Below are 22,657 nucleotides of genomic sequence, written 5' to 3' on the forward strand. Positions count from 1 at the left end.
AGCCCTATTGATCTAAATGGAAAAAGAGCGAGAAGATTGGCTTTGGACTTGCCTCAGAAAGAGTGGTACAACCTGAATATCTTATTTTCTCAGCTGAAAATGCTGCCAAGAGTGAGATTCCCACCACATGTGTCTAATTTAGTTTCACGTATTTATCATAAACTTGTTTTCTAACTTTTACAGAATTTTACATAAAAACTCAATTAGCAAACAAAGAATACAGCAGATAATATCATAAATAAAAGAATTATTGATGCAAGTTGATCTGCATTAGATATTTGATCAATTACAAATGTTCCACATTTGAAAAGTTATAAACTTATACAGCTTTAAGTGAGCTGATCTTCTCCATTGAGGACCATCCTCTAAAAATATTTAAAGGAAATCTTTTGTGGTTTGTCATTTGAGCAAAGCTAGATTGAAAGAATTATACAGCTTATAGGGTTTTAAAAAGGTGTTGTTCCTGTCGCCTATTTGTTGTATAACTAGCTAGACAGTAACCATCTTGTTGCTGTACAATCATGCAAAACAAGTGTTGTGCAAAAGACAACAGAGGACCAAACAGAGATGGAGTGCTACATAAGTGTGGGGAGGGATTGGATGTGCAGGTGCATGAACTGACAACTGGATCAATCCACACTGAAGCTTTAATGTAGTGTGAGTCAGCAGTATAGAAACTGGAGGATGAGCAGAAAAGTGAAAAGGGGGGAATATAGAGGATGGATCAGTTAGAGAAAAAAGAATGAGGGAGGAGAGAGAGAGAGAGAGTGAGGAGAAGGAGAGAGTGACTTTGAGTGACATGCACAGAATTTGTTTAGTATCTGCAATTATATCATAATAATTATCCTGTTCACTTGTATTTTTATATCAGATGTATTTGCTCCTTGTTGCTGTTTATACATATGTATGTTTGTTCTTATGCTTTGGCAACACAGATGTATTTATTTTGTCATGCCAATAAAGCAAATTGAGAAAGAAAGAGACAGAGAGAAGGGAGAGAAAGAACAGCAGTCTCTCTGCTTGTGTTTGTCTGAGCGAGCTCCAGAGATAAGATGAGTTTCTCTGCAGAGGCTTTGCTCTCTCTGTTTATTTCATCCTGTCTTACTCTCTTTCTCCCCATTCTTCTAAGCCCTTAGCTCCTCAAGTGCTGCCACCACAAAAATATTCCCCTATAAAGTGAATCATTTAATGCTTCTGCTTTGATATTTAGCGCTGTGACTGTTACCTGTGGATGCTTTTGTCATTCTGAGCCTCAGATTGCACCAGTGGGTAACGAGAAGCTCCGGGACAGGAGAGTATAAGAGGCTTTACAGAATATTCTAAATCACAAATGTGTACACAAAAATTTAAACGATTAGTCGATTATTTTGATTGGTCAATCACTTGAGTATTTTTTTCAAGCACAGACGTCAAACATTTACTGATTACAGCTTCTCAGATGTGGGGATTTTCTCTGACATATTCAATATTAAATGGAATATTTTTGTTTTTTGAACCGTTTGTTTGAAGATGTCAGCTTGGGCTCTGGGAAATTGTGATTGCAATTTCCACTATTTTCTGACATTTCTTAAACAAATAAAATTAAAAAATCATCAAGGAATTAATTTTTCATGAAATCAATAACCCATTGCTAATGTAGAGATATTACCTTTAAATAGTCTTCAGTTGTCGAGTGATGATCATTGCTTTAATACCACTCTAGCAAAATACCATGACAGGGCAGCATAAACACTCTATGTGTATGTACATGTTTCTGCCTGCGTGTATTATTCAGCTCTTTTGGTAAGCAGTACTCTTCCTACGCATGCACACACTCACACATTACACAAAGAGGAAGTAATGACTCGTATTCCATGAACATTTTGTTAGGTCAACACTGAGTGAAACTATTAGCAAATGAGAGAGACACACACACACACACACACACACACACACACACACACACACACACACACACACACACACACACACACACACACACACACACACACACACACAAACACTCACACACCTGAGGTGATCAAATGCCAATGAAAAGCATAATTTATCAGAAAGTTGAAGGAGTATTACTTGTTGCTGAACAAAAACACCTGAGACTCCCCAATGTGAGAAACCCTCCCCTCCTCCCTGCTCATTTATCTTTAAGTCAAAACTGTAAGTAAAACAATAACGCTTGAAGCTCGACACACACAACTACAAATATATAAAAGCATTACAAACACACACATTTGTTTCCACCTGAGTCTAAACATGTGCTGCTTGGATTACCAGGAATGTTGCGCTGGACAAAGGACAATGTAGGGAGGGACTGGAGCAGTACACTGGAGACTTTGTGGAGGTATTCTCAATGAAACCCAGTAAGTTACATGCACGAAACCCCAACAGGTGAAACAGTGCGAGTGCCTGTGCTTCTGTTGCATGTCTGAATTTCCTGAATGAAACGGAAATGGCATTGGAAATTAGAAAGACGATATTTTATCAAGGGGATATTTTAATGTGAAAATTTGGATTTAGAGTAAAGATCAACATTCAGACTATGGTTTAGGACAAGAGCAGAGGGTTAAATCCAGGTAGTGTTGACAGACGAGGTTAGCTGTTAATAAAGGAGTGCTGTCAGCAAAGATCCTTACGAGTGTTTTGATCCCAACGTTTCCATGTAATGTAATGTATGTGTGTGTATACATATACAGTAAGCACATTAAACAAGGAAAACTTGAAATACATCTTGATTATGAGTAATTATGAGTGTTCTATTACATTGTGTGTGAATCAGTGCTTAAACTGCATCTGTTATTACAAAGAAAAACATCGCCAAGAACATGACAAAACAATTTAGCTCCAGTACTTGAAGATCACAAAGCTGCAAGCAAAGCAATGGTTGTATCCTGCTGACTGCTGCACAACATTCAGTCAATGCTCTACATGTGGGGGTGGGGGTGTCAATGTGCGATGTGTGATATCAGAAAAAAGGCACAATCTGGTCTAAAAGTTAAACCAAAGAGCTGTTCTTGTACTTTATATCCCTGTACACATGGTTACCAATGCTTGAGAGCGAAAGAAAGTAAAAAGAAAGCTCAATGTTTGTGTGGACAAGTGTTTAAAAATCCAAATATAAGCCAAACAGCATAAGTGACACACTGAAGTGTAATTAAGAGAAGCTGTCACAACAAGTAGGCAGGTGCGTAGGTTTATTAGTTTATTTGCTCTCTGCATACCAACCACCTGTTCTGAGCTCTTAAGTGTTTGACAGCTGCTTACACCGTATGTTTGAACAAAAAGCACTACTGCTGCACATCAAAACAAGGAAGTCTGAATTTACCCACAGAAGTCAAACCAAGTGCTTCCTTTTTAGCCATGCAACAGACAGCGTAACACAGGCCACTGGGGCTGCAACAAAGGATAATTGTGGTTCAGAAAACAGTAAAAACAATATCCCTCATAATTTCCCAGAGCCCAAGGTGACATCTTCAGACTTCTTGTTTTGTTTAACCAACAGTCTAAAACCCCAAACCATTAATCTACAATGATATATACCAGATAAAAGTAGCAAGAGAATTTCTAACATTTTTGCTTGATAATAAAAAACTTTAATCCATTATCAATTTTTTGCAGATTAATTTTTTTTGTTGACTAATGGTTTTAGGTCTGCAGTCCACTGATTTAGCATTTGGGATGGTTCAGTCATGTTTCCCTTGAATTATCATCATCACTAGTATTATTAGGGATTGCAAGAAGAGACGTTTGATTCATCTTCAAAGAAAAGCACAGCACACTAACTCATATGTAGCAGCACAAACACTTATAAACTCTGGCTCATTCATTGTTGAAGTCTGTCCTCTCACAGCCAAAGTGTGCTGTGTCTAGCGTTTTGACTGTCCTCTTAGGGTCATCAAACGAAAAGAAAAAGAAAGTCTTTCTTTAACAAAGTGCTTTGTCTTTCTCCTAAGCGACTGTTTGTCAGCCCTTTTGCTATCGGCCTTTGAATGGGGGCATTTCAGTGTGTTCGTTAGCGGCAGACCCTCAGCAGGTGGTCTGGACCCTGCTTCTTTTCAGCTGTTGCATGCAAATTTTGTCATTCAAATGTTGTATTCTGTGCCAACAATAACTCAAACATTTTCTAAAAGGAAAACAATTATAAGAAGTTCACAGACAATATGACTTTAAAACTACAGTATATTAAAGGTGCAATATGTAATACCGACAGCTAGTGTTTAAAATAGTTACTGCAGCACAAATTCAAAATACTGGAGAGTGTCGTCTCCCCCGCCCCCTCCTCCCCAGACTCGAAGTTCACGTTGGTTGCCAGACTGAGACCCCAGCATCCACAACAATGTTGCCAGACGCTTGTCTCACACAGCCAAACATTACTTCACAGCACAGCGGAGTAGCTAATGTTAGATGCAGGTTACATTGGCAGTCACAAAAGCCTGTGCTCACGCGGAGCTCTGTACCCAACTGACAGACACGCTTTTTCGAATTTAGAATTACGATAGGAACCACTAAAAACACAACAACCTTGCCATGCTGTCCACCCAACGGACAAACACACTTACTCTGCTTAGAATTATGGTAGGAACCGCTAAAAATTACACTACCTTGCAGTCCTCTACATCCGACTGAACACACTTTATTGGCTTAGAATTACGGCAACAATCGCTAAACACACTGCAAACTCACAGTCCTCTCTTCCTGATTTACAGCCCCCCTCTCTTGGCTTAAAATAACTCACCCTTGTCAGCTACGGCCGCTGAACAGGCTAACGTTACACGTTGTAAAGAGCTGTGACCCGCTTGCCTGGTCCTCCGATAACATTAGCAGTATTAGCATGGTGGCGTTAGCCAGGATCAGTCGGGATCACTTTACTGGCTGTGTCTCAATTTGTTTTTGCGAGTAACCAACTCGGGTACTCTAGCTATATAATTCAATGCGAGTACACAAATGTTGAAATGACCCGTCCATTGTAGCTGTGATAAATTAGCCTGAAGCTAATGCTTAGCTACCTGTTCAGGAGGAAATTAGGGGTTTGTTACGTCTCTGGTCATGCAACTGTTAGAAAAAAGCTGTTTTTTTAGGTTTGCTGCTTTCATGGCCTCAACGTTACAGCTGTAGCGTGCTCTGTTTACGTTTTTACAGGTATATCTGGCAACCCGGCCTGGCTGTCAAACTGGGCAGTTGCTAACAACACACAGGCCAAAACACAAACGGATATTCCGTCACAGAATGGAAATTTCAAAAGAAGAAAATACTGGCATTAGCATTGTTGTCAGAAAAGATGGTATTTCAACTTAGCATGTTTCCTTAATATCTGATGGTGGATTGGGTTAATTTTTGGATTTATTACAGTAACTATATTACATATTGGACCTTTAACTCTGGGGAAATGTATTTGTGTTAAGATAATTGTTTGTTTTGTCTAGAGACTATTCTTTTGTCTCTGACAGTATCAGTGTATTAGACAGTATGACAGAAATCATAGAGAGGAGTGACTGTTCTAACTCTAACAGATTAACCTCCATTCAACCAGTACAGCTAAGTACTGCATGTTAATCTAGTTATTCTAGTCCTGGTGTACACACTGCACCGTCAAAGACGCTTGGCTAAATGTCAATCTTGTTTACGGAATACACATTACTGTAAAAAGCAACTCTTTTAGTGGAAAATACGTTTTTTGTTTTTGGTTGCCCAGGGACAATCAACAAATGTTTTCTGCTCAGCTGAAGAATAGTAAATCTCACTATGCAATGTCCAGTTACAGAACAGGAGCATTCAAAACAACTATAGAGTCTGATGTCATGTGTTGCCATTGAAATCCCCACAATACAAATAAAACTCACCTTGCCTCTCTATTTTTGGAATAATGAATGGATATTAGAAGGCGCTAAAAGGTACAGCAAGTATCTGTTGTATTGTCAACAGCAATTTTTCTAAATTTTCTAGATTATCTATAGTAAGACTTATTTATAAAATGATGACACTGTCACAAAGACAACCTTTTAACTGACTGAGTTTTTTATTGTTTACTGTAACATTATTGACATCTAAAACTTTCTAGTAGTAAATCAAATTTCTTTAAATACAATTAAATCATCCTACGCCATGTTGTGTGTATTATGTTTACAATTTCAGTGGGGTTGGATTAAAACACGTAATCTATATGGTATAAACTTCCATTTTACACTGAACTATGTCCTGAATAAACAGCTGGAAAATGGAATAGCTTTAATTACAGTAATAGAGCATTATTATTTGAGACGGTTTCCAAATAACCTAATATTAGGCTACTGAGGAAGTTAAATACAAATGACACAATGATTCACACCTGCCTACACTGTCTTACACTACGTGCCAAATATCATTCTCCTCAGCCCTGTTAGACAACTAACCTGTTTTCCCATATTCTTCTATCTTTTCCGATCTATCTGTACTATATCTGTCCTGTTCCCTGCACACTTCTTTTGATCTCAGTCACTCTGTCATTCCCGCTCCTTGCAGCCACCCTGGTTTCCAATTAATCCCATTACCATCAGAGAGATGATGATAGAGAAAATGATAACAAGGGATACTGGCAGCAGACAGGAACAAGAACAGAGTGAACAGAAGAGACAGGAGAGTGTAGCGTGATGACACAGACACCGACAGCTGAGCAAGACAGACAGGGAAGCTCTGAGGCAGGGTCAACTCCATGCACACACACACACACACACACACAAGGACAATGGACTCTGCACTGCTGCTGAACTGTCCCCCTTTACCTCGCCAGTCTTTAACCCACTCCTTAACATATAAACCATCTCTGCTTATGTTTTTGCCTCTCTTTTATTGAACCCTCACGTCTCGCTATTGAGTTGTTTCTCTGTTTTGTTCTCATTCTGTCAAGTGATCTTTCATCCCCCCCATTTTCCAGCTGGATGGGTGCAGTCTGGTTGCTTACCCCGTTTACTAGTGAGGGGAGTCCATGGTCAGCAGTCCCTCTCTTTCCACCAGCAAAATCCTCATCCACTGAAGTCATCCACTGTTCCCTGCTCACCGGGTCTAAGTCCGTTGTCTTGGCTCACACCCCACACAGGTGTTCCCTTACGAGGCAAGAGTCGGGATAGTCCAAAGGGTGAGTCCCTGTTAGTGGTATAGTCCAAAGAGAAGCTGAGGAGCGAAGCAAGATGTATCGTTCACTTTAAAACACTGCACCGGCTGCCTGGCTTCTTCTACACCAACAGACTGCAGCTCTCTCTCTCTCTCTCTGTCTCTCTGTAACACACACACACACACACACACACACACACACACACACACACACACACACACACACACACAGAGACACTCAAACACACACACACACACAAGCACAGACTGCACCTCACACACTCACACACTTTCCCTCTCTCGCTGACTGGTTCGCTGGCTGACTTGCATTCACACAGTGAGAGAGCTCAGATCAGGCAACAGTTGTTGAATTCATGGCCACTCCTCCCCCTTCCCACCCTTGCAGATCGTTGCTTAGCAACTAGCTTCTGTGGGCGGGGCCTGTGAGAGTCCTCACATTGCTGCACACTCTGCTCTCGGCTGCCGCCTACTCAGGCTATATTTGCATATCAAGTCCTGCCTGGCTCTGTGTCAGAGGCCAGTGCCTGTGTGGGCTGTGTGTGGAGAGGGGGAATGAGGTGATTGTTGTCACTTTAACGTCAAACAGTTTGTCTTCAGTGATGCAGCAAAAAGAAAAGACGTACTGGTTAGTCACAATGGGGAAGGAGAAAAGGAGAGAGTTGATGGCAAAGCAGCCAGAGGCATTTGTTTATTGTTCAGAAAATAACAGCAGCAATTTGTCCTTTAAAAAACAGGAGAAAACACCAATTAAGCTGTATCATTACAGTTAGGAGCTTAAACTCAACATTAATCAACAACTATTTCAATAATGGATACTTTTTAAGTAACAATTCCCAAAACACTCTGGTTCCAGGTTCCACAATTTCAATTCAATTCAATTTTATTTATTTTACAAGGTGAATACTTTTTTGGTTTTCTTAAGTCTTCTATGTTATTAAACTGAATTTATTTGGGTTTTGGACCGTTAGTCAGACATTTGTTTTTGCCATTTGGATATGCCAACTTGGACTTTTAAATATTTAGAAGATTGTGTTGTAATATTCTTTACTATTTTCTGACATTTGATGGACAATTAACTAATTAATCGAGAAAATAACTAACAGATTAATCAATAGTAAAAATAATATTTAGTTGGAGCGCTATACAGCATTATAACCACCACAATCCAATCATAATCATATTATATAAACTGAATCCCCCCACCCTAGTAAAAACTCCCAACAATCCAGTTACTTCTCATATCCCAAACAGACAACAAACAATACATGTCCATGTTTTGTTGATTATTTGATTCAAAGTGGAGAAAATCCTCAAATCTCTTTTGAAATAAAAAATGCATGGTGAACAATATACACATAAAGCTGTTTTTCGTGGTTCCTGAGAAGTTTACATTTTACAGATTGATGTGATAATTGAGAAATGATGTGCCAAAACTCAAAGACTTCATATTTATAAAATAGTGGATTATATAAACATATCGGTATTTTTATAATATGATGTGCAGAATGGAATCTCCAAATTCCCTTTGCACCAACCCCTCTGAAGAGCAAAACTATTTTGCTATGCTCAATTGCAAAAACTACTTTTTTTCTGCTGTGCCATCTTCTACATTTCTTAAAAATTTCACACAACTTAAGGTCTTACTGATGTGCCCTAAAGCATTTCATCTATTCCTCAAAGAGTCTACAGAAGTTTTAAATAAATGTATAGGGAAATATTCTCAGAGTGGGCTCTTCATAATGTTTACCATAGATTCTCTTTCAACTCTTATCTCAGTTCTGCAGGGAATATCAATCATTCTTTTAGCTGCCACTCTATGCCTTACTCCTTTTAAATTGGTCCTATTCTAGTTTGATGCTGACCAGACCCTCTTAGAGGGATACTTGGAGTCAGCACTCGAGAGCCCAGAATTCTTCTAATTAGAGCTCCAAAAATGTGATTATCATGTGTGGTAATATTGTTTGGTGGTGTCAGTCCCTAGTGGAGCTTTTTTGCATTCCAAATTCAACTTGTTTTAAAGACAAGACTGCATATTGTTAGCCTAGTGAAAAGGTGAATGTGGCTGTAGTTTACTGGCTCTAACATTATGATCCTAATTTCAACCAACTCTACACCCTCATGGGCCACAACTGACATGTGGAGCATTACCATATGATGGCAGACCCAGTGCTGTTACATAGCACCATGAGCCTGTTTTAACCAGTATATCTGTGTCCTTGTGAAGCTGTACGTCTTGAACAAAGAGAACAAGATGACCTGGTTTCAGTTGTGCTGAACAAAGCAATAAAGATGGAGGATAAAGTGTTGTTTCTACAAACAGATTACCAGTAGGAATGTACTACTGCTCCTTATATTTGGTCTAGAACTGACTCATGAATTTGGATTATTATTCAAATTACTGTAATATATACATTCATGTTCATGAATTCCTTTGAACATTAACCCCATAAGAGTAAGTCTGGATGTATTATATTTTTGTTAGTTTGTTTTCACTTTGTTCTGTATATACATTGTAAAGAATTGATTACAAACAAGATTATATTTCACTGTGAGTAATGATCTCAGATGTATTTGCTTTATTTCTGCATTATATACAAGCCGCTATTATGATACACTCTCTCTTAATATTGTTATCTGAGAACATCCCTGCCTCTCATATTTTTGTTGTCCTACTTTTATTTGAAGGACCTGTTCTCCATGCTGTTGAAACATAAATCACACACACACTCCACTGCCATCACAACAAATCCCCTCCGGTCTGTGTGCCAATAAAAAAAAAAGAGAAGGATGATAGTTTCTTTTTTGCTGTATGCTACTTTTGTGCATTCATTTTCACCTTCTGGCTGTTTATAGCTTGAATAATATATATGTCTTTAAATTATATTAACCTATTTTGTCATTATAATGATGATACAATCTGGGGGTATGCATATCTGTTTGCAAGCTTGTGTTTATATGGTGTGAGCTTAGGTTTCACCACTTCATGTCTAGTTACTGGACTCAGCAGCCACTGGCAGGAGTTAATGGCAGCTGAGCCAAAACTTAATCCTGCTAAAATTACAAGGAAATGTTAGTGAACTTATTACCTTCTTGCTATTTCTCTCCGTCTTCTGCCTGTTGACATGTTTTCAGTGTTTCAGTGTTTATTTCATGACTCATACTCTGCATGCCGGCTAATCTCTGTGTCGCATATAGTATGTGTCAGAGACACTTCTGATGTCCTGATGCTTGATCTGAGTACTCTTAACGCTGATGGAGTGATGAAAAGAAGAGGGAGAGGTGGTGAGAAAGATGAAGAGGAGGAGCGAGATATGATCCAAGTGGAGGGAGCCAAATAAAATCTAATTATGTGGAAAGGAATGCACCCTTCCTACAGTCTCCTTTCTTTTTCTCTCACTCCTGCTCTCTTTCTCCTTCACTTTTAAAAGATGTTGGCAGTGGCTCAGCCAATGGCCTGTGGCTATTTGTTTATGTGCAATTTGTTGGAGGGCTGGCCCCTTTCCCCCTTTTCAAAGAAGCCATTTACAATTCTATTCATGTCTACCTGCCTTATTCAGACGGCAACACATTGTTATGGACCAAGGGCCTGGTTAACATGGTTAAGTTAACGCTATTCAGAGAGGAGAAGATATTATTACATGACTTTCTGTAATGGTTATAAAGGAGTGAAGTAAAATTAAAGGGTTGAGAAACCTGCATTATACTCCTCATAGATTAATGGACACAGGGCTAAAGCCAACACAGCTACACCCTTAAGTACATTCACACATACTGTACAGTAGTAATAAATAAAAAACTAACATGTGCGTGTTGCAGCTGAAACAGCTCTGTGGGGATTCTCAACCAGCTGCTGGGGTTCGCAATGCAGCAAGACGAATGATAGAGAGGAAGAGGGTGGGGGTAGAGATGGATGGAGCGAGAGAGGGAGAGGCCCGTTAGCATAAGGGAGGGAAAGGAGAGCAGAAGAAGCTTACAAGAAATAGACGAGGCAGGGTTATACTACCAACAACTGCTTATGTGGGTTGTGCTGTGAGAATGTCAAAGACTGCTGCTACTTCCTGTTGACATATGAGAAAAAATTTCAAATGCATGTCCAGATTCACATGTGCTGTAAACACGCATGTATGCACTGCCACATGTGTACTCAGAAGTTTACCTGTGACAAGTAAATTTCATTTCAGATCATTAGCCACTAATGGTATGGAACCACTACCCTTGGGTATTCACTATTATATGCTGCAGTTGATTCTCCAGCCTACTGAATTCCTATGCTGCTCCTGCCCCCGATAATTTCCATAACCCTAGTCTGAATGGCATGGCATGGACTGATCAGACTACTAGACCGTGCCACATTCACAGATTTGATCTTTTAAAATGAATGTATTATTTCTTGCATAATTGATAGGATAACCACACATAATTTGAAATGTTGCACTTTCGATGCCATTATTATCCTCTATCATTATATAAGGTTGGAGTTTGGAGGAGTATATTTAAAGCTGACATCTGTTACAGAGCCTAAGATCTGACAACATTCATGCACTAAATGCACAACTCTGTGAAATTCACTATAATGAGGCGGTGAGAGGAGGGGGTCAGATAGAGTGTGAGTGAGCGAGTGAGAAATTGAAAAGGCTGAAAACTGCAGTATAATTTATGTTGCTTTCTTGAGTTTCCCAAACTCAACAGAAAAAGTGAGACCATGAATAACTGAGTATCTTTATGTATGATGAAAGAAGATGAATTTTACAAGAGGAAAGGACAAATGAAGAGAAGGGGGAAATATAAAAGTCAAATGAAGAGAATTACAGAGAAGAGAAATACATCTGTGCAATAAGAAATTTCAATTTAATTTCACGACATCATGAGGCAATAAACACAGACTGTACACATACCCTGTATAGACAAACACAGAATAGATATAAATACACACACATTCTCACAAACATACACATACAAAAAAGCTATAAATAAATACTGTCAAACAAAAAGAATGAACACTGATCTAGTATCAACTTCCTCACACTTCTTCTTGCACTTAATCTATGCAACAATATACACCATTGTGTGTAGTCATTACAACTCATACAGAAGTCGCAAGCAAAAGTAGTACAGTATTCCATGGATCTATGCAACATTATCTCCTTTTACTGCAGATCTAGTATGATACGAACAACTTTGTCTTTAAAATATGAGCAATAGTCTTAACAACGAGGTCTGATCTGTTTTTACATAACTGTAGTTAAATTGAAATATACCGTAAGTAGTAATGTATCCAGTAACAGAGAATATTTAGAAGAAATCCTGCAGGTCAAATATGTAAAGAATGAGACACATCTATCTATTGGTGGTGATTATATGGCTGTAATATGAGTAAAACCAGGCTACTGGGTTAGTGTTGCCTGCAGGGAAAACTCACACCCAGTAGTTGAGGTATTGATTACAGTTCATATGGTGAGAATACATGTTTACGGAAGGACACAATATACTCTGACAAACACGCAGTCAGTGAACATGCCTCACAATTTGAGTTATACCCATGTAGGCCTATTAGCCAATGCAATGCTGTGGTGAGCTGATGCTTGCTATGTTAAAAAGAGTCAAAAATAGATTGTTGGTTAAAAGTGACACACATCTTCTGTAGGAATGCTGAGCAGGCCTGGTAGCATCTGACTGACAACAAATCAAAGCCTGGTGATCAATACACGCCATGGCTATCCATCTGTCAAATCACTACCAGACCACTGGGACAGCAAGTGACAGAGGGATCAATGAGGAAGTGAGGAAGATTAGTCCGATAACAACTAACACAGGAAGGGGAGAGAGACTAAAAGAAAGAGACACACCTTTGTGTTTGTAAGTTACAACATTTCTCACGCTACAAAACTCAAGTGATTATTTCAAAAGCCCGGTGTATTTGCAGCTCAGAGCGGAAGAAGAAGTGCTACAGAGCTTTTGCAGGATGTTCAGGGTTTTATGGAGGTTTTTCACTTCCTCTATTAAAAGGTTACTTGGTGCGAGCTGAACTGAAACAATGCAACTAGACAATGGCTGCTAATTTTCCCTGACAGGGAAAACACTGAACCATGAAAGGAGTTACTGACTAAGGTCATGGAATATAAATGCACTTTGCAAAGAGATGAACAAACACAGAAGATACTGTACACACAAATCACACACACAGTGGGCAAGGTATTTGAATTCAACAAGTTAACTGCATTTTCAAAGCCAACTTTTCAAACATGTTTATATTGCTAGTAAAGATGAAGACATTTTCACATTTTTGTAGTACTTTACAGCTGTTGCAAAGTGCCAACAACAGACTTGTACTAAGCGCAAGCATGAACTGTAGTGACCGGAATACTAGAAAGAGAAATGCTGGACATGCAGCACTGGAACCGAGATCACAACAGGACGCCAGTGATAACCTGTTCATCGTGTGATGAGTAATATTTTCATTTTAACCAGTGTTTTATTTTGATGTATTATTCCAGTTGCACAATAAGCAATAGAGCAGTGTTCTGGTTTAAAGACACCTTTAAATACACCTGGGTGCAGACATAGGAAGTGGGCTGTGGTAAACATTTACACCAAGATGACTCCTTTTTTTCACCCACAGTTCTCGTTTGCGTGGAAAAAGGATTTGTGCCAGCTGTGAGTTTATTGTACATTCTTGTGTATCACCCTGTTATGATACTGTGGGGGATACGATTTTTGCTGAAACACCTGTTGAAACAGTTTTTGCAAGCGTTAAACTTCCTTTATGGCTGCATTGTGACACTGAGGCGGGGGCAACATTTATGTGTGAAATTGCCTTGTAAAGTTGCTACATGCGCTGTTTATCAGTCTCTCTCCTCACAGCTGGAACAGGTCGATGGTAGAACAATGTTAAGTCACTTTTATCATTGATAGCAGTGTAACAAAATATCACAATACAAACATTTGCAAACACAAATGTGATCATACTCAACTTAACTAATATTTAACTGCTATTTTCTCTAAATTGTAAACAAAAGGTGGCCCTTAGGGTAATTTCCAGTCAGTTTGGTGAATCAACCCCTAAGTGTGGTGAGATGCCATTACTCCCACTATGAGTGGGAGTGAGAGTTGTTTATGAAAGAGGGGAGAAAGAGAGAGAAAAAGGGAGAGAAGGAGAGAAGGAGGAGGCATTGATCCAGAACTGAGCTTATGTGACAGGTTTTCTATTCAGTCCACACATCACAGGACAATCAGCGCCCTAACTAAACAAACAAGAAAGAGGGAGTAAAAGACCAAAGAAAGTCTGGAGGAAAAAAAGATGTGTGGACTGATCGAAAGCTAGTGAGAAAACCAAAGGCGAAAATGGGGGTCAAACAAACAAAAAACCTGAAAAGAGAGAATGAGATTTAAAATGAGGATTTAAAGAACTTGTAGGGAGAAAAAAATAAAAATAATTAAATCAGGCAAGGGCCAAATAAAACACAAGCAGCAGAGTAGAAAGACAGTAAAGAAGGATGTAGTCAGGGGTAGTAAGGAGGGGTACAGTGTTTTACACACTAGCCTTGAACAACATAATAAATGCTAGCTCAGATTTGGGGGCAGAGAAAGAGAGAGGGGTTTGGGGCAAAAGGCCTGCTGCAAGCATTTCAGTTTATCCACCTTGAAATGAGGAAGACAGGGTCTGACCGCTTGTTATGGATAACAAGATAGACAGACGGATACTAGCAGAGCTTTGCCCAGACCTCCAGCACTGGTCAAGGGAGATAACAGTGGAGAGAGACGAAAGGAAAGTGACAGCAAATTAAGGAGCGAGGAAGGAGAGTGGGACAGAAAGTAAGAGAGACAGAGTTAAGTATTTCATTTACGGACGGCAACAGGGGTGATGTTTTTTCCCACTACCACAAAAACCCAGTAGCAGTCCAATTTCCTGTCTGCAGCAGCCCTTACAAGGCCAGTAGTAAAGCATAGCATACACTGGGGAAAAACTGGAAAATCCACACAAGAGAAAGACGGCAGACTGCTGGATACCAAAGCCACACTTAATGACTCAATGTATCGTGTTGGTCACACTGATTCAGCCATCTGACACTTTGATGTACAGCATCATTCAGATTCAGTCTGACAAAGGCACAGTGTAGTAGTCTGTGCAAATGTTGCGACTAAGAGGGTTATTAAGGGTCATTTTTTTGTGGAATTGCTTCTTAAAATATTAAGTATTGGTGCATTACAGTTTTTTCCGATTGCTAAACGACAGTGGGCACAACTGGAGTCACGTGTGTAAAACTCAAACTCCAGTCTGCACTTCCAACAGTCACCTGAGCTAAACAGTTCACATCACCTGCAAAACTCATTCAAAGCAACACAACTCTTAACACACGTCTCAAAACAGGCTCAGTGCAGCCAAACACTATGCACAGTCCTCACTGAGATAACACACACTGTCACTCAGAATACACTGAGGGTAAAAACACTAGTGTCAAACACCAATACACAAATTACAAAATGTCTCATCATGTGGCAAGTTATCTTCATCACATTGGATGTCTGTGTCATCTCTAAATACAAATGAATGTGGTGTTTCTATTGCTTTCACCTCCATTACTTTCTAAAAAACAGTAAGAACGCAGTTTTACTATTGTAAAGATATAGTGTTTTTCACTTTTTTTATAGCTGTGTATATAACCTCAGACATCTTACCTGAACATATTGGTATCTTTGCTCTTTTACCTGTTTCTCTCAAACAGTACAGTGTATAATTGTTTCATTCTTATTTGGTGTTTGTATACAAAAAAAGGCTTTCTGAGCTTTCGCTGTATAAATACCGTATGTGTTCACTAACTAGTCTAAAATAAGACACCTACTTAGGCTTTCAGCTAAAATTGCAATCAGCAGTGTTTGATAGGCACCAGACTGAAATCTATTCTGTTTTGAATGTGTGGTTAACAGTTTTGACAGCAGTGTGTTAGCATTTGAACAAAGTGCTGTAAATCTACAGTGTTGTGCACATTGTGGTTAAAGTCATGGGATAAGTGTGTAGAGTTTTGAAAACTGTTTTCAAGCAATGAAAAACAAACTAGAGTTTGGTCCACATGAACTGCTGCTGTGCAGACTGTTGTTAGCGTTTTGCACATGTGACTCCAGTTGTGCCCACTGTCGTTTAGCAATCAAAAAAAACTAAATACAGTACAATCTCTCATTTCAGCTTTGATGATAACACATTTGTGTGTTTTTAAGTGTATATCCAATTATTAGTATTGACACATAGTTATGTGATTTTATGTCTAATATACACATAGACGTGTATGAAGAAATATGTCTGCAGATCCATGTTTGCATTTGCAACAACGTAGATGATAGATCTACATGCACAATCAATCTGTTCTGGTGCGTACTGTGACACTGTTCTTCATTCTTTGCTGAAAGGACACTTAACAGCTGTGACAGTTCGCATGTTGTCTGTTCTGCACTCTGTTCTGTTGTGCACGGAACGATTAAAAAGGCACCACCCAGACAGAAAGAAAAGTTGTTTGGAAATTCACAGCTAAAAGTGATGGCAAAGCAAAGTGTTAAGAGGGGTGTCATCAAAAAAGGAAGGGCCGGTAGAGATCACCCACGCACATACTGAGATGGACAGACAGTGAGGACAGAACAGCTTACAAAAGCACATACAGTACTGTAAAGACTGGCTTTTTCCCCAAGTCAACAATATGGTTAAGGTTTGGTTAGGTTTAGGAAAAGATCAAGGTAAGGGTTAAAATAAGTATTTAAGGTTAGGGAAACATTGTGGTTTGGGTTAAATTACTACTGCAGGTTAAGGACATTCATCCTCATGGTTGCAAAAATAAACATGGGGTTAAAGTTAGGGAATGATTGTGGTCATGCTTGATCATGTCATTTGAAAGTCTAATGTTTCCTTTACCCATCCATACTAGAGGATGGATACCTGAACCGAGCATGTCGGGACCCGACGGTACCCGATGGGCCGGGCCAGGTTCGGACAGATATTTAGAAATGATGTTTGGGTTTGGGTCAGGCTCGGTCACATAAGCGCAATAAGGCATTGAACATTTTCAATTTAAAAAAGCTTATTATGTAGGTGCGCACCTGTGTTAATGTGTGGTCTTGGGCCGGGTTCGGTTACTGCTCTATCGGACGCGGGCCGGGCTCGGACAGAAAAATGCGGCCAGATCTGCACTCTAATCCATACACATCAACCTCCTCACTACATGGACTTTGTTGCTTGCTAACAACATCAAAGGCTTCCTTCTTTGTCATTATTACTACAGCTTTGTCACTTGAATGTAAACATATGTAATTTGTAGGTACTTGCTGAAACAACTGATGCTGTCGTTCTTCCTGGGAGGACAGTCTTGTTTATCTCTTTCAGACACACATGGACATGTCAGGCATAAACCACTGGGGTTTTCATTGTAGTTAAGGTACAATTATGCTCTAACTTTCTCTGAGAGTGTACAATACAACTCTTCTCCATCTGGAGAATCCCGATAGAATGAAGAGAAACTTCCTGGACTAAGCAATAGAAAAAAGAAAAGAAAAAGAAGTAGCATAGCCACACAAAGACAAGTTCAAGGTGAAAATGAGCTGCCTTCTGACTGCCTGTGCAATGCTTGTCTGAACACAACACAGAAATAATTGCAGGTATGCTAGTGTGTGTGTGTGTGTGTGTGTGTGTGTGTGTGTGTGTGTGTGTGTGTGTGTGTGTGTATGTATGTGTGTGTTCATGCTTCATGCTCTCCACCCAGATGCTCCTGGCAGGAGGTGACCTCTGTCGACTGACAGACTGTCTGGACCTGTGGCAACACAAACACTCACACAGGGATAGAAAGAGAGTATCAAAGCCAGTTCAAAGTCAGAATAAAGTCGTTTACAGACTCTGGGCCCTATTTTAACGATCTGAAACGCAAGTATCAAATGTGAAACGCAAGTAGCTTTGTGGGCGGATCTCGGGCGCTATTGCTATTATACCGGTGGGATAAATGACTCTTGCGCCCGATGCAAATTGAAAATGGGTTGTTCTGAAGTAGCTAGATGTGGTTTGGGCGTAACGTGCAATAAACCAATCAGAGCGTCATCTCACATTCCCTTTAAGAGCAGGCGCGCTTGTTCCGTGGCGGATTGCTATTATGACGGCGGATTTGCCTGCCGCACGTCAGCATGAGCTGTCAGAGATGCGGCAAAGTAATAAATGCCCATCTTGACCGGGTGGCGATGTTGCTGTGTCCTATAGGGCGCATCTCCTCAAGTCTGGAGAGGATTGCTGCAGCCATGGAGCGTGGGCCTCCAAACGCACCACCTGCACCTGTTGTGCCCCTTCCTCCTCCCCCCACTCCATCACCGTCCACTTGCTCCACCAGGAGCGCATCGCGCATTGCCACTCCCGGACCGGATCCTGCCGGAGTGTCCAATCCCGCCGTAGTTCAACATCACGTCTCCTTAAGTCCTCTAACATTTCCTCATTTATGTCATCAACACATCCATGATTCATAGAAATGTTGTGTAAAACACAACAAGCCACAAAGAATGCTGTGACTTTTTGAGGACTGTACTGTAAAGTGCCTCCTGACCGATCCAAACACCTGAAGCGCATTTCCAGTAATATTTTCCTTGTAATTATGTATGGTTTGCAAAAATGACAAGTGCTACGTCCGTGTAGATGAGAGAAGCAAAGTGTAAGCGCGTTGTGCACACGCTACATTATGGCCAAGCATGCGCCTCTAAAATAGCATCTGAATAACTGACTTTAGACCAGGTTTTTCCTGGTCATTGGCGGAATTGTTTTCTGAAACTGCAAAATAGCACCAGGGAACGTTTGCGCCTGGACACGCCTCCTCTTTTTGCTGAACCGCCCCCGGGAGCGCAAATACATTCCCTAATTTACCGACGTGCGTCTGTGGAGGGAAAAGTCTGCTGTGCGTCGGGTGCAAAATAGGAATGATACATGCGTCGGTGTACAAAGGCAATTGCGCTGAGTGCAAGATAGGGCCTACAGTCAGTCAGTGAGAGCCAGTTGTGTACAAGATTTATAGCCATTGCTAGTCAGTGAGAACATGGGAGAAAAGAAATGCATATGTGCATGTGTGATGGGGGGATGGAGAGAGAGAGAGAGAGAGAGAGAGAGAGAGAGAGAGAGAGAGAGAGAGTATTGTGGTGAAGTTAATTAGCAGTCCTCCCTTATAGCCCGATAGTTACAGAATAATCCTGTCTGCTTGGTGTGTCCTTGACTGTCATTGGTGGGACTCTGCTGGGCCTTGTCTCTATTCCAGACTGTGTGTACTGTATGTGTACGTGTGTGTATGCATGTGTATCGAAGTCTTTCAAAACCTTAATTAAACAACTATGCCACACACACTGGTGCCAAAAACTGAGGCAGCAATGCTTGTGCTCTTCCAAATAAACAACACGTAATTCCCTTCCTTTCCAATCAGCCTATTGTGTACGCATTACCAATCCTTGAGAATTTGATGTATAACAATAGAGGACAATAGAAACAGCAATGAGTGCCATATTCTGCATTAAATATTTTTCAAATGACATTCAATGGCAATGGACAGCATGAAGCACCAAAAAATGAAATAGAAAAAGGGAGGTGATGGTTGCATACATGCACCTTGCCCCATTTTTACCAGAATGCCTCACTGCATTTCTCTATTGATCACTCTCTGCTTAAACAGAGTTAGAATGATTTAGCAACTCCACATTTTTGGGTTGACTGGCTGCTCTTCCCAAGGGTATTTTGGAGACTTCTGCAGCACTTTGATCGATGGTTGAACTATTGAGCGTATTTTCCACACAGCTCAATATAGTTACTGTTTTTTCATGTGTTCACATTGTTTTGTTTTTTCCAAATTCTGGAAATGTACAGTAGATGAACTCTCTGTTTCAGTAGACCGCACACAGACACACAGAGAGGCACAGACATAACCTACATCGGATAGCTTTAAATAATGCATAACTCAAAGGCTAAATTGAAGAATATACTATTATGACTAGGAGCTAAGAGGCTCAGAATGAGTTTTTTAGACATCTAGACCCCAGGCTGCCATAAGGTGAAATTAAAAACGTCTTACCTTTTTAATGTCATATAGAATGAAATAAAAGCAAAAAGTTTTACAATTCAAATAATTCAACTTTATAGTGCATGTACCGTTTCTCTCACTTTAACCTGTCACAAGAACTCTAAACATAGTAAATCCTGATGAATAACAATTAGAATGTTTTAACTGCATTGTAGATCTTCAGTTTGGATAATTTTATGTTAACAGTGCAGACCCCCACACGGTTGACCATATCGTCCTGACCGTATCATTCGTTCCTGTTTCAATCTGAACAGAGAACGTATTTGGAAGTGAGACCTGATGAGTGTCATCTGCAGTAATGGAGCCCGTCACTCACTGTCACAGGCCAAATGGTTCACTGATTAATAAATTAGATAAGGTGCTGCTCAGTTTATCCATCTCTGTTGTTCATCTGTTCTCTTTGTCCACATCTTTTCTTTTTAGTTTTTCCCTGTTCTGTTTTCCTTTAGTCTCTCTTTAGACTCTCTGTCTGCATTCCTTCTACAGCTCTTATCTCTTTCCAAACTCTTGTTCCTTCACATCCATCAATCCATTAATGTGTCCCTTGTGTCATTCTTACTATTATTACTGCTCCATCAATTTCTCTTCACTTGCTCAGACAGAGGTAAACAAAACTCACATGGTCTGTATTCACATTTACACTTGCTTCCCATAACCTCCTTTAGTATTTATGTAGTCAAAGTCAATAGTAGTAGTAGTAGTCAAAGTCAATATACTATCAATATAACAAACAAATGAAAACCAATTGATTTTTGCTTTAGGCTGTATGTGCAACAGCTAGTTAACCCACATGCTGTGCTCCTCCTACAGGCTGTTGTAGAAATGCTACAGTACTGTAGTCATTTTACTGTATGTACACTACATGTATAGCTATAGCAAGATACCTGTAATATTTTATGTATAACTCTGTTAAGCCACTTTTACATATGCACTGCAAACCTGAACCGGGTCACGCACGAAAATAAGTAGAGTGTACAAATAGTTGGCTATTTGTTAGTTGTGTAAATAAATGAAAACGAGAGCTAGAGAGAGTTCAAACCCAGCTTACTTTCTCACCTCCGCACATCTGACCAATCACGGCATGAAGCGGGTGTAAATGTTGGATTGTCAAAAAAGTGTGGAACAAACTAACACTTAAATTGGGTTGCAAACATTACATGACATGGTAACAGATTTACAGCTGACATGATGTGTTTTGCACCCTGTAATATTACGCCTAAAATCAGCTTGTCTTATGAATTGCTATTGAAGAGGAGAGAATGAATCATCACACTATGTGAAATTAGGCTCTGTTACACCTCTGTGATGTTCACATTTATTTTAAAACACAAATATATGTTTGTCTCACAGAATAATATTCTGTGAGACAAACATTCTCCAAAATTCTCAGAAATATTTTGAAGATGCATTTGTACATTGAATATTTTAATGATTGTTGTAAGAAAGTTAACAAAAGATGCAACACTAACTTTAGCTCTCTCCATATGTATGTATGACTTTCAAAAAGACTAATGGCAGCAGCTGAGAAAAGGTCTTGGTCATTAGCAGACATCACAGAAAAAGCACACACTGCCAGCACTTATCACAAGAAAATGGTAAATCTAAAAGACAGCTTGTCTTAATGTGCCATCACATCACATCATACCAGATGGGTCACAATGTGGCATCACATATTGTAAGGTTTCCATGGCTGTCAGCATGGGTATCAGTCAGCTGTGTTGGTGTTTAATGTGGCCAGAAAGTTTACTGTGTTGGTTTGGGATTGCCTAAGCATTACATGCCTGCAGGAATTTACACATGCTGCTCCACATGTATGCCAAAAACATAAAACATACACAGAACTGAAATAATTTGTCAACCTGTACAAACCATACAGGTAGTCTTTGCCCCCATCTTCAACAAAGATCTGACATAAGTGGATTTCATTACAGTGCGGTTCTTAGATATTAATTATTCAAACTGAACCATAGATGTAACCAGATAATTTCATCCTGCTAAGGAAACTTTGAAACAGTGGCATAAGTCATATTCATACATTTGTAATCCTAAGCCTGATCTTCAGTACATCTGTAGGAGAAAAGATACTAATAAAAATAAATACATTTTCGAGTTGCTTATCCTGATCAGGGTCACAGTGGCAACAAGAGTAAGCATAGCAGCCTGAACACCTCAGCAACATCCCCACAGCATGGAGGTTCCCCAAACAAACGTACATGCATGTTTTACATCTGCCCCAGTTTAGCCTGGAAACCCTAAGAACTAAAAACTACATGCCTCTAATTATTTAATACATAGTACTAATTGCTAGGGCGGAGCAGACCGGTCTCTGCCTTCGGTTGTGTTTTAATACATATAGTCAAAGATATTATGCAAAGTAAACTCAGTTTGCCAAAGTTAACAATGAAACAGGTGGTTTGTCATTGCCTTCCAAGACAACACAGTAGGGTACTATAGCGTTTTCAGAGGTGGTGCCCCAATCA

At 39.8% G+C, this 22,657-nt stretch overlaps 1 protein-coding gene across 5 annotated transcripts in view; it reads right to left on the reverse strand.

Moving 5' to 3' along the window:
* rab11fip4b (RAB11 family interacting protein 4 (class II) b) overlaps positions 1-22,657 on the reverse strand; it is a 59,052-nt gene that overhangs the window by 20,888 nt on the left and 15,507 nt on the right. Inside the window, exon 3 of one of the 5 annotated variants that reach the window (XM_028593369.1) lies at positions 6,932-7,140. The exons of the other annotated variants lie outside the window; for them this stretch is intronic. Within the exon in view, the coding sequence (XP_028449170.1) occupies positions 6,932-7,009 (78 nt within the window). The 5' untranslated portion in view covers positions 7,010-7,140. The remainder of the gene's footprint in view (positions 1-6,931; positions 7,141-22,657) is intronic. 5 annotated transcript variants of the gene reach the window in all.

This window comes from Perca flavescens, chromosome 2 (assembly GCF_004354835.1).
Source record: "Perca flavescens isolate YP-PL-M2 chromosome 2, PFLA_1.0, whole genome shotgun sequence".
Lineage (NCBI taxonomy): Eukaryota > Metazoa > Chordata > Actinopteri > Perciformes > Percidae > Perca > Perca flavescens.